General features: G+C 43.3%; 2 protein-coding genes and 1 long non-coding RNA gene across 5 annotated transcripts in view; 2 read left to right on the top strand and 1 right to left on the bottom strand.

Moving 5' to 3' along the window:
* The first annotated feature begins 23 nt into the window (after positions 1 to 23).
* Timm10b (translocase of inner mitochondrial membrane 10B) lies at positions 24 to 2,946 on the top strand. Of its 2 annotated transcripts, XM_059269339.1 has the most exons (4): positions 24 to 152; positions 306 to 401; positions 576 to 776; positions 2,616 to 2,946. In XM_059269339.1, the coding sequence occupies exons 1-3, from the start codon at positions 126 to 128 to the stop codon at positions 750 to 752; spliced, it is 300 nt and encodes a 99-aa protein (XP_059125322.1). In that variant the 5' UTR covers positions 24 to 125; the 3' UTR covers positions 753 to 776; positions 2,616 to 2,946. The 2 variants fall into 2 exon arrangements, with proteins under 2 accessions (XP_059125322.1, XP_059125316.1); XM_059269333.1 differs by lacking the exon at positions 2,616 to 2,946 and having other exon boundaries at positions 576 to 1,393.
* A 3,021-nt stretch (positions 2,947 to 5,967) lies between these two features.
* Positions 5,968 to 14,218, bottom strand: LOC131915991 (uncharacterized). 2 transcript variants are annotated; one of them, XR_009380484.1, is made up of 3 exons: positions 13,841 to 14,218; positions 11,786 to 11,872; positions 5,968 to 6,909 (listed from the first exon to the last, which is right to left on the bottom strand). It is a non-coding gene; the product is annotated as an uncharacterized LOC131915991 (long non-coding RNA). The 2 variants fall into 2 exon arrangements; XR_009380485.1 differs by having other exon boundaries at positions 14,060 to 14,218.
* Positions 14,219 to 14,290: 72 nt separating this feature from the next.
* The window catches only part of Dnhd1 (dynein heavy chain domain 1), a 74,435-nt gene continuing 71,442 nt past the window's right edge, over positions 14,291 to 17,283 (top strand). Inside the window, 2 exon segments of the mRNA XM_059269286.1 lie at positions 14,291 to 14,744; positions 14,954 to 15,776. Of these exon segments, the coding sequence (XP_059125269.1) occupies positions 14,681 to 14,744; positions 14,954 to 15,776 (887 nt within the window). The 5' untranslated portion in view covers positions 14,291 to 14,680.

Below are 17,283 nucleotides of genomic sequence, written 5' to 3'. Positions count from 1 at the left end.
GCAGTCATGGGCAGGGCGATACTGGAGCCACACCTTCAAGTTCTTGGAGATTTGGGAGCATTTACTTCCGGGGCGACTCTGTGCACCCAGGGCGGAAGCAGCGTGAGCCGCGCGCCCTGGGCGTGATGGAGCAGCAGCAGCAACTAAGAAACGTAAGTAAGAGTTAAGTTGTTTTTCGGGGTTAGACGTGAGGTTTGTTTCCTGGGGTACACGCAAGAACACCCCCCCCCCCCGGGGAGGCAGGCTGTGCTGCACACCCCGGGAAGCCTCGGCAGTGGTGAAGTTTTGATCTCCTTTTCTCTCAGTTGCGAGACTTCCTGTTGGTCTACAATCGGATGACAGAGCTGTGCTTCCAGCGCTGTGTGCCCAGCCTGCACCACCGAGCTCTGGACGCTGAGGAGGTGGGGACTGTGGGGACCCCAGAGTTGACAATAATGTGACACGACACACACTCCCTTCCCCTCTGTTTGCACCTAGCTCTTCCATGACCTCACCCCTCAGCTGGGGGCCGGGAGGGAAGGAGGAGGGCTGGACGGGATCCTTTTAGTCTCTGCTTACATCCATCTTCTTTCCAGGAGGCCTGTCTGCACAGCTGTGCTGGGAAGCTCATCCATTCTAACCACCGCCTCATGGCCGCTTACGTGCACCTCATGCCCGCCCTTGTCCAGCGCCGCATCGCGGACTACGAGGCTGCCTCGGCCGTGCCAGGTGTTCCTGCAGAACAGCCCGGAGACTCGCCGTCAGGCAGCTAGCCATCCGCTGCCCCAGCAGAGAAGGTGCTTGGATGGGCTCCTCTATGAACCTTGGGCTTGTCGAAATTTGTACAGAGAGATTGAACCTGGAAGCTGGACACTATTGCTCCGTTGCATGGAGCCAATAAACCGGGCTTTTACTATGGTTGGTTTTCTGGGCAGGAACTTTTGTCCATTTGATTGGTACCATCCTTTATTCTGTTTTTAGTGCTTATCTACTGCTCTCAGCCCTGGCAGTTGAGAAATTGCCTTCCGTATGTAGAAGGACAAACTGAGCATTCCCAGATCCCCAGCAAAAGCATAGGGAGTTTTAAGGTTGGTCATAGCAAGGGGAAATTGGTTCCAAAAGGAGAACACTCAGTGCCTGTCCTTGAGTCTAATTCAAATGCCTGAATATATATTGGCTCATAACTAGTTTTTATTTGAGTTGTCATACAAAAAGAATTGTGCTGGATCTAGGGGAAGAAAACAGTACCACAAGAGGCTATAGCCACCACTTCTTAGGAGATCAGTGAAAAACAGAACAAAGACAAGCCTGTAAGAATTCAGGGATATTGTCTAGAATTTCAGTCATTTCCCCAGTTTACCATCTTAATATTTCATGTCTGTGTGAAATCAACAATAAAGACTTTAACTAAGAAGGGCTTTCTTCTTACCTTCCAGGCAAGTCTGGAGGACTACATTAGTCAAATCTCAAGAAGAGAAACCTAAGGGAGAGGAAGATGGTGGTAGAGGGGGGTGGTTAAATACAATCTGTGTGGCCCTTGATGTTCCCTTCGTGTTTTCACTGCTTGTCTGGAGTCTCCTAATTGCAGCTCTCTACCCTCCACCTTACATTGTTCTCACTGTAACTGATGCCAGCTTCTCTGTTCTTGTTTCATTACTGCCCCCTCCCTTTGTGGGTTTCACATCTGTATTCAGAAGGATACTTCTTTTCCTGGCCCTGCCTTTTCCATGACGTCATCCCTAGTATGGGGATGGGGAAGGAAGGAGGATGTAGCATACACCACCTTGTGGGGCTTCAAGTATAATAACAGGATGCAGGGCAAGCAACAGCATGAGGTCTGCATTTGTTATTGTTTTACTGGGGGTTAAACTCAAGGCCTTGTGCATGCCAGGTAGGAACTCTGACAACTTAAACTACCCATTGCCTCTTCACTTAACAACTTAAACTACCCATTGCCTCTTCACTTAACAACTTAAACTATCCATTGCCCCTTCACTGCTTTCCTTAATCCCATCCCATCCCTGCAAGTATGGCGATAGGTGGCCACTTTCATTTTTTACAGAGGAATTAAATTTTAAATTTCCAGCCAAAATCAACCATTCACAAAGCAGATTCCCCCTCCCCCACCTACAGGTCAAAAAAATGCATTTTATTTTTGAGATGCAAAACTGACTTGGAAATCATGATAACTAAAGATGACCTTGAACTCCTGATCCTCCTGCCTCTACCTCCCAAGTGCTGGCCAGCAAAAAAATTGAAATTCTTAGTTGACTCCATGTTAAAATGCAGCTCTTGCTCCAAGCTTTATTATTCATGCCTATAAGCCCAGCACATTACAGATTGAGAATTGTGAGTTTGAAAGCAGTCTGTGCTATATATCAAGACCCAATCAATAAAGTGCAGCTGGAACAGTAAGCCCCATATTCTTTTTACTACAGCAGGGTATTTCTCAAAATCATGTCTGTTGAGTATGTTGTATAAATTTATTTATTACACACCTAGGAGGTATTATTTCCATTTAACAGGTAAAGAAGAACCCAGAATGTATGAGAGAGCTCTGTCTATACACAGTTCTTTGAAAATAGATTCTAGTGTGTCACTGCTTTTTCCTTTTTTTTTTTTTTTTTTCATTTTAGGTGATTTTGCCATGGAGTACATTGGCCTTAAACTTGTGATCCTTCTGTCTCAGCCTCCCAGGTACTGGGATTACACACATGGGCTGCAGCTGGTTGCTAGATAATTCTTTAGGAAGATGAAAATTGCTGACAAGGAGCTTTCCTATAGAGTGACCTCATGTCTGCCTGACAAAATTCACTCTTTGACAAGTATAAATGTAAGTAAAGCAGCGTATGAACTTCTTAATTCCCAAAGACAGGAAGGTGGAGACCCAGGATATTGTGTTGCTGCTGGGGGAGTTCTTCTACATCAGCATCTGTATGTATCCTTTCAATAAACATGTACTGTGAATTGTCTGTTTCCTTTCTTCCCATGTCACATGGTTAGTAATTGCTGGAGAAAGACTAGGAAACAGATCTGCATGAAGCCCACTCTCTTTGACCTACCTAATCTTTTTTTTTTTTTTTTTTTTTAAAGATGGTCTCACTATGCAGTCTCACCTTGAATTCAAATCCTTCTGGCCTTTACTCCCAAGTGCTGGCATCACACATGTGCTCCCCACACTCAACCTATAGAGCTCTTACGTATACAATATCATCTTTGCATCGTCTGCCTTCAGTGCAAAAACAAATGTGCCTCCACCTGACCTGTCAGTCCTTTGCTACCTTCAGTCTTCTTGTCTTTCCTTCAATACTTAGGAGAAAACCCATTCCAGCTGTTCCACTTTCTATAGTTGCTGGTCCTCTTCAGGTCTTGTCGTAAAGTGATAGCCATTGGCATAGTGAGAGCAGGGCAGTATTCTCAGACACAGTAGACAAGATTTTTTTTTGGCAGGGGGTTGTGGGAAGTCAAGTTCAGGGTTTTCTACATGCTAAGAAAGGGCTCTACCACAGACCTACATCCCCAGCCCAGGAGTTACTTTTGATATAGCCTTACCACACCACAAACATTGGAGCAGACGTGGTGGTCCCGTCATTGTGACTTTAGAACTTCACTGCCCATTCCTTGGCCCAGTCTGTTTGCTTTAAAGCTGCTCATCCATGCAGCCCTCTCATTGTTTTACTCTTCCCATCAACTTTTTTTTTTCCCATTCCTCTAAATAGCTCTTGGTACTTACCATCCACTAGTTAATGCTTTGATGTTTACACAAACAGTCCATTCAGTAGTTAGGATCACTGAATTTCTTGACCCAATATCTAATGGCTTCTATTGTGTCTTAGCTATCCATTTAGTTGTGTCTTAGATATTGTCATCACTCTAAACGACTCAATCTTGAGGATATTATTACTAAATCAAACAAAACTCTGTTTCTTAAATTTTATTCACTGACCATATATTCCTTATGCTTGGTTTAGTAAGTCACTGTCCCTACTATCATTTGATTTTACTGTAACTTTCCTATTGTTTTTCTCTCACTAGCACTAGCCTTTAAGTGGAAAACAAAGCTATCTGTAGGTAATCTCTAGTATCCTGCTGCTGACCCATCTGCATCATTTCCTTTCCCTTCTAAGTAGGGAGAAGCCCTCTTATCTAATGCCAATGCCCACGCTCGGGCTTTGAGTCTTAGTAATTTCCTACTTGAATGCTTCCAACTTTCTCTTCCTATTCTTGTCAGTTTCTAAATATGCTAAGGATTCCACTGTTCAAACAAACCTTTAGACCTAGTTTCCATTGGGTTACCATCCTGTTTTTCCCACTTTACAGCTATATCTGAGACACAGTTGTGTCCACCTTGCAAGTCATTCTCCATTCCCGTTCCTCAGACTAGCACATTTTGAGTTCTGTAGTCCTTACTCTATTGAAAGAGTGCTTACTAAGATCACCTGGGTGATAACCTTGTATCTCTAAATCCATTGATTAGTTCCTGGTCCTCTACATACTTTATCTATCAATGGCATTTGATGCTATCTTATAGTTAGTTTTTTGTTGATATTCCACCAGTGCCTTGATTCTACTCTTAGGTTTTACTCCTATCTCTTTAACCATGGTGTCTTAACCTTGATAGTGTGCCCACCTTCTTCCATAGTCTTCTCTAGGTCATGTTCTTTTTCTCTTAAATTTTTCTAGGATGGTTTCATTCCCCTACTTTGGGTTTTAGGTACTGATAACTCCCAGATCTTCAAGCTACTTGATATCTTCACTTGTGTATCTCAAGAACACTCCAAAACTATTTTTTTTTCTTATAAACTTTCCTTTTATTCTTGGTATTCATTTAGTTGCAGAAGCTAGAAACCTAAGTACATCCTTCTTTCTGATCTTCTCACTCAATTGCCAAATCTTACCTTACATTTCTAAATATTCCTTGATTCTGTTTCTCTCCATCTTCGCTATGATCTTCCAGTATTACAATTACAATGCTGCTTCTCCCTATGCCTAGTGTTGCACCACTTTTAACCTATCTACTCATCAACCAGAAAACATGCTTAAAACCATTCTTATGATAAAAAACTAGAACTTTTTTCAATGCTGGGGACTGAAACCAGGGTTTTTGTACATGCTATGCAAGAACTAGAACTAGAACTAGAATTCTAGTCATGATTTAGAGCCTTGTATAATCTAGTCCTACCTCTGGCTTGATCTTAACTATGAAGTACTATCAATCCTATTTGTTGAGTTGACTTGAATCACACTTCACTTTTTCTGTGCTCCAGCCACACTAGTTCGTGGTCCTGTCTTGCACTGTTCTAAGGGCCTTTGTACTTGTTGCTTCTTGTTTCATGATGCAGGAGAGAAATCATTACCTACTAAACTTCCTAATCCAATTTTTATTTCCTTAAAGAAGTCTCCCCAGATATCAGCTCCCGTAATTCTTTGTGTATTGAGTGTGTGATACTCTTTAATGGTTTGAAACCTCATGAAGACAGAGTCCATGTCTTTATAACTCATGCTGTATCTTCATCAACGTAACTAGTGTGTAGCTTTTAGCTTCTTTCTTGTTCAAGTTACTATTAACAACAGAAAAACTAATTTTGTTTTATTGAATGATATAGAAATGAATTTGCAGTTGTAGCCTTTGCCAATAATTTAGAATTTGAGTTTTGCTTTTTTTATTTTCTTTTTTGTTTTGTTTTGTTTTGTTTGTTTGTTTGTTTTCGAGACAGGGTTTCTTGGTGTTGTTTTTGGTGCCTGTCCTGGATCTCGCTCTGTAGACCAGGCTGGCCTCAAATTCACAGAGAGAGATCCGCCTGGCTCTGCCTCCCAAGTGCTGGGATTAAAGGCGTGTGCCACCACTGCTTGGCCAGAATGTGAGATTTTGTTGTTGTTGTTAAGACAAGCTGTCACTATATTGCCTAGGTCTTGGACTCTAGAGATGTAAATGCACTCAAGAGAGAATTGACCACAGACCAAAGTAAGGCTACCACCATAGTCAAATTTGTTGAACTAATGATTTATTGGAATTACTTACAGGAACGTGCATAAGGGGTTACTTACAGGACCAGAAATGACTCCGGGACAGCACATCACCAGAAGCCTAGCCCAGCATGTCTGAGAGCTCACAAAAGGTAGAACCCAGGGCAAACTGCATACTTTGCAGGCATCTCAACAGATTGAGAGTGTCTCTTCCAGACAGCTTATCTTTTTTGAGAGTGTCTCTCAGCAGTCCTTGCTGTATATGTATGCTTGGAGAGGGAGGGGCCTAGTGCATCTGGTCAGATTCAGGAAGTTTTAAAATTTTTGAGTTGTTTACTTCCTGAGTTTGAAGGAGATTCCCTGCAGAATGGAATACTTCAATTCTCTTCTTTAAGCAGCTTTCCTCCAAGATGTAGTTTTGGGTCTGGGAAGAAATTGCTACACAACACCATGCTATCCTCTGGAATGCTAGGAATATAGGAACAAGTTGCCATGCCCAGCTGGACATGTTTTTTTCATCCCAAAACTCACTGGACAGTATCTTCTAACATTGTATGATCAGTCATCACCTGAAGGCCCATCTCCAGCAGTTTACTCTTCCAATTTGTAGGTCCTCTCATTCTGTGTAAATATTTCTTAAACACTTCAACTCCTTTTATCAGCAGCTTAATTTGACTTCCATCAGTTCATGATACAGATGACTGAAGCTGTCTCCTAAGTCTTTTGTTATGAGTCCAGATCCCTTTTGATAAGTTGGAACGCAGCTCAGTTAATGATAACAAAGAGTCAATAACAGCAACTTACCATGTTTTTATTTCTTTTAAATAAAAAACCTAGTCCAAAGTTGGTATGGTAGCTTCACAATCATGAGACCTAGGCTACTTCACAGTTTTCTGATGGTTGTGTCTAGGATATCCCCCTCATTCTAGTGACCTAAGTTGGAGCTTTCTTCATCACATTGACCTTTTAAGGAAACAGAATGGATCAGAGTTAGTTGGTGAAAGGTATGCCTTCCTCCCTGGAAGTTGCATGTTAAAAGTTTCTCATGTGGCCAGATCTTGTTATAAGGGAGGCTGGAACTGTAATCTCTGTTACCAGACATTTGCCCAACTAAAGATTAGGGGTTCTGTTTCTAAGGAAGAGGGACTTAACTTTAGAAAGACCTACCAGTTCATTTCCCAGACTAGCCAACTGTGATACAAAATATAAATAACTACAGCATTCATTTGCTTATTGGCTTTTGTGACATCAGACTCAGCATCAGAACTGGGGCTTTGCCTGAACAGGTCCCACATGGCCTCTCTAGACTCATCTTTAAGCCTCTTTCTTTGGTTTTTGGGGGGTTTTTTTGTTTTTTGTTTTTTTGGTTTTTTGGTTTTTCGAGACAGGGTTTCTCTGTGTAGCTTTGCGCCTTTCCTGGAACTCACTTGGTAGTCCAGGCTGGCCTCAAACTCACAGAGATCTGCCTGGCTCTGCCTCCCGAGTGCTGGGATTAAAGGCGTGCGCCACCACCGCCCGGCTTTTTTTTTTTGTTTTTTGCTTGCCATAAAAAGGACATGTTATTTTGGTTCTTGAACACATTTTTCTGATTCTGAACTCTATCTTCGAATTTCTTGGTAGACTTCATACTCACTATGTATTCACACATGATTCTGATGTTAAGTTAGCTGAAGATAAAAAAGAGAGAGGGGGAGGTGCAGTAGTCGTTCTCTTGGAACTTAATGTATAAAGGTCAGTATAGGAAAAGTAAGCACAACCATGGTAAGTTTTATATACAAGAGTATGTTGTAATGGAAAATAACACTAGTACAAATTTACCTGTTTGTGGGATGAAGGTCTTCCTTGAAGAAGTGATTTTTTTGCATTTATTTTTATTTTTATGAGAGTAGGGAGGGAGAGTGTGGGCCGAGTTTTCCTGTCCCAACTGCCTGCTACCAAATAACTGACTCAAGAGGCTGAGTATGAATTATAAATGCTTGGCTGATAGCTCAGGCTTGTTACTAGCTAACTCTAACAATTAAATTAACCCATATTTCTATTTGTGCTTTGCTACGTGTCTCATGTCTTGTTACTTCATTTTTACATGTCCTACTTGCTTGGCAGCTGGCTGGAATCTCTGGTGACTCTGCTGTCCTTCCCATCATTCTCAGTTTGGCTTTCCCACCTAATGTCTTGCCCAGCTACCAGCCTGTCAGTTTTTTATTAATAAATGAGAGTAATATTCATAGTATAGAAAAGGAATGTTCCACATCAGGAGAGAGTATGTGTGTATAAGCACACATGTATGTGGGTGCCCCTGGAAGCCAGATCTCTGCGAGCTGGAAGTTATAGGCAGTTGTTAAGATGTCTGATATGGGTGTTGGGAACCAAACTCTGGTCCTCTGAAAGAGCAGCAAGTGCTCGTCACCACTGAGCCATCTCTCCCGCCTCCTGAAGAAATGATTAAAAAATTTTAAATTACATTTATAATTATTTCATGTGAATGCATATGTGTAGACACATGTGCTATGACATGCATGTAGAGGTCATAATTCACCTCAAGATGCAGCATTAACCTGTCTCAACTTCCTTCATGTTGGACTGCCCTGACAGATTTTGAACTTATAACATCTGTGTGTATGCACCAAATTCAATCTCTCCCTCCTTCCCTCTTTCTTATGCACACACACACACACCCCTCTGGAGAATCCCGCCCCCCCCTTTTTTTTTTAACAGGAGGTTAGTTTGGGATCAGTCTGGTCTATAGAGTGAGTTCCAGGATAGCCAGGGCTATTATACAGAAAAACCCTGTATGTGGAGCGAGAGGACAGGTGGTAAAGTTATTATTTGAGTATAAAACAGCAGAAGACAGTGATGAATCAGTATAGGTTTGAAATACTCTTATGCAGAAAAGGGAATTAAATGAGAATACAAACATAGGCAGGCTTTAAGGCAATATTGAGAGCTCAGCAGTGTTGTTGGTTGTTTTTTAATGAAAGCTATTGGGGTCCAGCCCCAAATAGCCTTTTCCCAGAGTCCCTGGAAGAATCTACAACCAGCTGGGAAATCTATTTATCTATGAATAAGTCCACTTATCTGAGGTTATATCAATAAATTTATACACACTGCCCTTTCAGTCCATCACTTTATTGTTCTAGTAAGCTTTAACACTGATCTCTTTTGTTCTCTTTTTTCTACTACTTCTCTACATCTACAGCTTCTTTTCAGCCCTCATAGTTCCTCTCTTGCCTGACTATCCATGCATGTCTAATAGGAGACTCCTTGCAATCCTGAGAAAAGTTTTAAAACCTTCAAGGTCATAGCACATTCCTAGAATAGATGATAAGGAGCAGAGCCACTACCATGTTAATTCAAGGTTCCAAGGTCTCAGGACTAGAGGGAGGGGATGCAGTGCCCAGTGCGACAAACTCTGAGACAAAGCTTTTTATCAGCAGTCTTGGCAAGTGAAGAATTGGCAGGCTTTTCTTAGGGTGTTTTGTGTTATCAGCCTTGGTGGACACCTGTGACTCTTGACCTTGTGCATAACTGTAAAGTTTTAAACTTATGATCTCTATATAAAGGCCTTTAGTCTATTTTGAACTTGCTCTGAGGTAAAAATGAGCTAAATGTATGCAATTTATGTTAGACTGAGGAAGGATTATTATTTTCTGTGTTAGTCTAAGCAAAAGGAACAAAGCAGGCTTTAAGTGTCTACAGTCTCGTGGGACAATGGGTCTCGCTATGAAGCATAACCTAGTATATTTTCTATATATCAAAATTATACAGCTAAATGAAAAGTCATCTTCCTGACCACCCACAGATATATGTGCCCATAAGACTGAGATGTAATCATGAGATTACATATATATATATGTATCTCTATATAAAGGCCTTTAGTCTATTTTGTATATATATATTATATAGTATAGTATATACACATATATATGTATTATATAATATAGTATATATATTACATAGACACACACACACATATATATATATATTACATGAAGATGCATGGTAATGGGGAAATATCATAGCTGTTATTGCACAGGAAGTTTACAACAAGAAACAGCCAATTCATTCAAAAGACAATAACTCCAACACACCTTGTGTGATGGCTTAATCCTCTACCAGAACCCTTGGTTCTGATAGGGTTACCTTTTGAACATTAGTTGTCACCTGCTGTATACTCCCTTGGCCTTTTGCTACCAGCAGCTCTCAATAGTTTTTAACTCTTTACTCTTTGGGGGCCCACCACCCAGCTCCCAAATAAATACACAGAGACTTACTCTTTCTTATGAATGACCAGCCTTAGCTTGACTTGTTTCTAGTCAGCTTTTCTTAATTAATTATCCCATCTACCTTTTGCCTCTGGGCTTTTACCTTTTTTCTTTTGTTTTTGGTTGTTTTTGTTTTTTGTTTTTTGAGTTTCTCTGTGTAACAGCTCTGGCTGTCCTGGAACTCACTTTAGACCAGGTTGGCCTCAAACTCACAGAGGTCTGCCTGCCTCTGCCTCCTAAGTGCTGGGATTTAAGGGGTGCACCACCATGCCCGCTGGGCTGCTTTTACCTTTTTCTGTTTCTGTATATCTTTTCTTTCCTTCTTATTCCATGTCTGGCTGGGTGGCTGACCCCTGGCATCTTCCTCTCCTCCTCTTCTTGATCCTCCCTCTGCTTGATCTTTCCTTCTATTTATTCTCTCTGCCTGGCAGCCCCACCTATCCCTCTCCTGGCTGTTTACCTCTTTATTAGACCAGTCAGGTGTTTTAGGCAGGCAAAGTAACACAGCTTCAAAGTTAAACAAATACAACATAAAAGAATGCAACACATCTTTGCATCATTAAACAAATATTCCACAGCATAAACGAATGTAACACATCTTTATTAATATTCTACAACACAGGAGGAATTACTAAACAGAGTTTACTTTTGCCTGTCTGGAAAACTTATTTTAAAGCCTAAACTTCCTGAAATTCTGCATCTTGGGGATGCCTCACAAAAAGTTGGTTGTTTATGCCTGCAGTTTTTGTTTTTGTTTTTTTAACTATGCCCTTTGGGGGCCTGCCACACAGCTCCTAAACAAATACATGGAGACTTATTCTTAAGAATGCTCAGCCTTAGCATGGCTTGTTTCTAGCTAGCTTTTCTTAAATTATCCTGTCTACCTTTTGCTTCTGGGCTTTTACCTTTCTTTATTCTATATGTCTTTCTTTCTTTCTTACTCCGTGGCTAGCTGTGTTGCTGGGTAGCTGCCCCTGGTATATCTTCCTCTCCTCCTTTTCTTGATCCTCCCTCTTTTCTTTTCTCCTATTTATTCTCTTTGCCTGCCAGCCCCGCCTATTTCTATCTCCTGCCTAGCTATTGGCCATTCAGCTCTTCATTAGACCAGTCAGGTGTTTTAGGCAGGCAAAGTAACATAGTTACATTCTAGGACTAACAGAAATAACAGCCCAGACCACCACATGCTAGTCTCCTGACTTAAGGTAAATTCTACAAGGAGATACCACCTAGGTCAAGTGGACCTCAAGTAATAGCTTTGCACAATTTAGCTTGGACCCTCCTTTTCTTATAGCCTTACTAACTTTATAGAACTCTAATTCCTTACCTAACCACTTCTAGGAATATTTAGATAACCTTCTGCGTTGACAGCTATGCACAGCCAGAACCCCAGTTCAAGCCTCCCTGTAATTATCGTCATTGGCAGCATCCAGCCAGGTCCATCTCCAGACGGAGGAAAGTACCTTATCAGAGATACCTCTGTACTCTCTAAGAACAGACTTAAGTATTCATGCTACCCGTTTGAGAAGACCTGGCAGATGTGCCAATTAAGCTTAACTTCCTCCTTTCCCACATCTTACCTCTAGTTCCAGATCTCCCTTTAACTATCACCAGAGGCATCCAGCTGTACACAGGTTGCCTAGCAACCAAGCACACTTTCCCCCACCCTGCAGAAAAATGGCAGATAGCTTGGATAGATAGGAGCCACAGGAATAAAGAAGGCAGTTTTATTTTCTCCCATTGACCTAGCAACTTATAAATTAACATTTCTACCAATCACGTTTAAGTCTATAGTTGAGCACATAAGATCCCTCTTCTTAGATAGTTGAATTTAGCCTTTAGTTAATTCATTTCCCCATTAGTCATTTCCCTTTTGGGTTGCAAATGATAATTAACAATTACTGCCCCTCTATGTGATTCTTATCACCCCTCCGCTTGACCCTGGAAGCCTGGCTTTGCACTGCCAAGGGATTACTGCTTGTAAGTGTATATAAACTGGGACTCCCAGGGCATGGGAGGACAGAGAAGAAGATTTGGAAGAATAAATGACTGGACTAAGAGCTTGGTGTGCTGAGATTCTATTTCCTGAAAATAGCCCTCGCCGTTTGTAGTTCTCTCTCCTGAGCCCCTGGGGTGTATAGTAAGGCTGGTCCCTCTAATATTATACAAGATAACAGCTTCACAGAGTTAAATAAATGCAACATAAAAGAATGCAACACATCTTTGCATCATTAAATATTCCACAGCATAAACAAATGTAACACATCTTCAACTAATATTCCACAACATATGCGCTTATTTGTTCTTTCACTAAACCCTCTTACATGTCTCATTCATGTCAATTATATCAAGCATCTATTTTTTCTATAAGACTCTAAATATTTTACATACATAACATCATTTAACCTCAAAACTGTCCTAATAAGTATACTCTATTTTCTTCATTTTCAAAAAAATGAAGCCAAGTGGTAAAATCAGTGTTTCAATTTAGTCAGTGCGATCCCGGAACCAATCTGACTCACTGATTATACATTGATGCATTTTCCCATAAATATTTTATAATCACCTACTCATGATACCTAGCACTAAGGACTGGGGATAAACTAAGGGGCAGTAAGAACAAATTAAAATCATTGTGACTATGGAGCTTATATTTTTAGTCAGGATAAACAGATAAGTAAATGTATTTTTTAAAATATGAGTATATGAGATAACAAAGTATGGAGAAAAATAATTCAGGGTAAAGAGGATAAGGACGTGGGAGAGTGCTGACTTTCTACTGGGAAGTTAAAGAACTCATTATAAGAGGATATTTGAGGAGAGACTTGAAATAAAGTCTTGAGAACATGTGGGGAAAGTGTTCACTCTTCTACACTTACACTAGTGAGGTGAGTCAACAAGTCCACACCTCCTAATTCTTTCCAAACAGCTCCATCAAGGGAGCAAACATTCAGCTATATGAGCCTGTAGGGACTATTTTCATTCAAACCACCACAACCACTGAAAAGAAAGATTAGATGTGGAAGCTTTGCCTTTACCCAGGTCTGGCCAAGCAAATGAATGACATATGTAGCTGCTAGGCTGTGTCCTTATTAAAAAGAGGTGTGCTTTTTTTCTTCTTCTCTCTCTCTCTTCTCTTTTTCTTCATCTCACTAGTTGGAATGGGCCTTAACAGATGCAGGGGTGAACGCTTTTCGACCCTGAAGGCAAAGACTATTTCCATAACCTTTGGGGAAGCAGAACACTCCGGTCATAGCCCTAGGAATTCTTATACTTGAATATAATGTGAGAACAAACACTAAACTTCTAATTGGACATGGTACATAAGCATAATCCTTTCACTTAGGAGACTGAGGGCAGAGGAATCATAAAGTCAAGCCAGCTTCCCTTTTCAAGACTCTGGAGACAGAACCCAGGGCTTTGACCAGGTGAGGCAAGTGCTCGACCACTGAGCTATGCCTCCCGCCCAAGGATATCTGGTAAGTATCTCAGACTTAAAACTTGAAATACCCGAGAATCAGATGCCTGACTCCCCACTCCCCTCCACCCCAAGCCCTGCTGTTTTTACCATCTTCCCCATCACAGTTCTGGCATATCAAATTTCCACTGGTTAGGGCAAAATCTTGGAGTCATACCTCTCTATCACCAAGAGGTAGGACAGGGTTTCTGGTTTTTAATAATTAAACCGCTCCCAGATTTTCATCCCCAACTTGATGTGTAGATTGTTGAGAGGGATAAAAGATTTTTGTCTTATGTGGGCTTCTTTGTGGAAGGTGAGGTGGGACAGACGGATATACCGTCCAGGGAGGGGAGGGGAAAATCAGAGAGCAGACAAGATGGTACATGGATTATACCTGCTCTAGACGCCCTAAATGCTATTAGTGCCCCAGATCAATCTTGCCATTCATTCTCCCGCCCAGTTTCTCTTTGGATCGGGTTAGAGGTGGCCTGCTGGTTTAACCTGGGATCTCGGGGCCCGCCCCCAAGCCCCTCCCACATTGCATGCTGCCCCCCCCTCCCCCCTTCTGGCTCCGGCTAAAGCTTGGGCCTCCAGGATTCTGTAACGGTTCTAACTGCTGGGAGCAGGTGGTGTGGCTGAGTGGGCATCTGGATGTGCTGCGCTGATTGCTCAGGTCTCCCTGCTCCTCGGGAGGCCCCTACCACTGGCAAGCCCGGCGCCTCCCCTTTCTGCCTCTTCTCTCCTCTAGGTGTCCTCACCTGCAACCGCACTCAGCCGTTGGCTTTCCGCTCAGCACCTTCTCAGTCTGTGGAGAAGACTTCAGGTGACAGGAGTTTTGCCGCCTCTGAGTGACGACCCACCCCTTTGTGTCTCCTTTTCAAGGCAATTGCCAGCCGCCACTCTGAAGGTTCTCTGCTGTGAATGCAGTTTTCCAGAGAGTTTGCTAGTGTGTGTCGGTCCCTGTTAAGTGACAGGGACTGAGTCTAAGTTCATTCACTACAGCGAGAGCTCCGCAATGAAGCCGCATCCTCAGACCTGTACCCCTTCCCTTCCCATGCCTTCTACATCCAGCAGGCCAGGTGAGACAGGGCAGTGGAGGGTGGGAAGGAGCTTTCGGCAAGGAGGGTTGCCTCCTCGTACCTGTACCAGTCCTTGACAGCGAGGGGCTTAGGAAAGGCCCTCTGCTGGTCTGCCTGTGCCCTGCAGCTCTATCCATCTTGCTGTCCTAGCCCAGAGCCTGAAACTACTTCCCACCCCCACCCTGCCCCAACCGGGCTGGGTCACACAGGTGAGATGCAGCAGCCAAAAGTCTGGAACTGGCATTTGGCCCCTGAGCTGTGGGCAAGATCAGTTCGACAGCAGTTGAATACCTGCCTCCGCTTTACTCTGGAAGAGAGGAATGTACCTTCATCTCCCGATAAGCTATCATTTGATACGCTTGAGTCTGGGCTCACTGAGTGTAGCTGCAGCAGCCAAGAACATACCTGGGACTGTCGGAAGAAGCAGGAGCGCCTTAAGGCAGTGGTTGAATCAGAGCAGCGGACATCGCTGGAGCTCTTGCTGTCTGAGCTGCGGTCTCTGGTGTCAGCTGTGCTGCAGGATGGCAGCAGTGAAGCTTGGCGCTATCTGCATGCAGTACTGGGCCTGTTGTCTCCATATCGTGAGATGCTAACTGGTCAACTCGATTTGCTACCCTTACTAGAGCAGCTGTACTGCTGGGCACCCAAGGTCCAATCCGAACTCCACCTGGACCTGCTAGATGCCATAGACAAGGCCTTTCCCCCAGACAGCTCTTTACTATATAGTTCCTCCCACGTTGACTGCCGTCCCTGGATGAAGAGGTCTCGCAGAGGGCCTCCCTACCCAGTATGCCCTTTTGTGAAGGCTCGGTGGGGTGAGAAACAAAAAAAGGAACTGGGCACGTGGCTACGTCCATTGACACTGCCTGAGCTGCAGCGCTGCTTGGGCATTGTTGGTGCAGAGGTGGCCCTAGAAGAGACCCAGTGGCTGGATAGCCTTAGTCTCCTGCCCTTGGCATTGGCGACAGACATCCCTGTACAGTATGAAAGCAGCGATGCTGACCACAAACAAGAGGAGTCTGCAGGGAGAAAGTGAGTGGCCTGGTCCAGGGCTTTGAGGAGAGGAGAAAAAAAGAAACTCGTTTCAGGTGCCTGCGGGGCCACTGGCTCCTTGAGTCCCCTCCTACGGCTCTTCAGTATTAGCCCGACTCTAAACTGAGCTGGACTAGGCTGCACCCTTCTTCCTTTTCTTTTTCTGTTTTCATTTGTCTTTATTAAGAAATTTTCTACTCACTCTGCATACCACCCACAGACCCCACCTCCTCCCTCCTCCCACCCCCCAGCTCTCTCTCCCAAGCCACCCCGCATCCCCACATCTCCCAAATCAAGGTCTCCCATGGGGAGTCAGCAGAGCCCGGCACACTGAGCCTAGGCAGGTCCAAGCCCCTTCCCACTGCACCAAGGCTGCGCAAGGCGTCACACCACAGGCACTGGATTCCCACAAGCCTGTCCATGCACCAGGCACGGATCCCAATCCCCCTGCCTGGGTGCCCCCCAAACAGTTCAAGCCAAACAACCATCTCCCATATCCAGAGGGTCTAGTCCAGTCCCATGGGGGCTCCACAGCCAGTAGTCTACAGTTCATGGGCTTCCACTAGTGTGGCCGGACACATCTCTACACATCTTCCCATCATAATCTCAACATGTAGTCCGTCTGTGTCTCTCCCCTCTCCCCCATTTGATTGTATTCCTGGAGCTCAGCCTCCTCCTTCCTTTTCACTTGCAAAACAAAGCCATTGTATCAATGCTAATCCATGGGGAAATACTAAAATCAAGAGTCAGCCAATAGGAAGCCAGAATTTAACCTTGCAGTTTCCAGTCTTCTGTGGTTCCAGAAGCTTCCTTGGGGTTCATTTTCTCTGTCATTTGTAATCACTGAACCACACTTTGGGGCTTATCTTGTGGTGGTCCTGGGTGCTAGATATAGATAGGGTCCTTGGTTACTCCAAGGGAGTGCTTGTCTAAGTAGTCTTCTCCCACAGGTCTATGTGAAATATTTCAGACCTAATGCAGAGCACTGACTCTGAGTCATCTTCCTGCTCTGACAGGATGGGCTGGCCCCTTGAGTAACAATCCATTCCTTCCAGTTCCCAGTCTGGCTTCCAAAATTCTAGGACTTCAGAATGCCTAAAAGACCCTTTCTGGGAGTTCTTTGACTTTAGTCTGGGAACTTCTCTCTAGCTCTGGTCTGATTTTCTTGATATTTTGTAACTTGTCTATGATACATTCACTGTTGAGAAAAAAAAAACACCTAGTTTTGCCTTTAATCAAGCATGACTTCCTCAGATTTTGCTTTTAAATTTAGGCTGGATCAATTTATGACCTTTCATGAAGTCTCACATCCCTAATGGCAGACAAGTGGGCAGGTTCCTGGAGCTGTGAAAAAAGGTGGCCAATGTCAGCAATTTACGTCTTCAATCATTCCAGCATAGCTTTTCTTCTTCAGAGTGGCCCCAAGTCTAACTTTTCTCTCTTGGGAGATCTTAATAGAAATGGTCATTGGCTGATAGATCAAGAAGGAATCCTGGCAGTCAATCTC

Source organism: Peromyscus eremicus, chromosome 1 (assembly GCF_949786415.1).
Source record: "Peromyscus eremicus chromosome 1, PerEre_H2_v1, whole genome shotgun sequence".
NCBI lineage: Eukaryota > Metazoa > Chordata > Mammalia > Rodentia > Cricetidae > Peromyscus > Peromyscus eremicus.
This window is presented reverse-complemented; position numbering and strand designations above follow the sequence as displayed.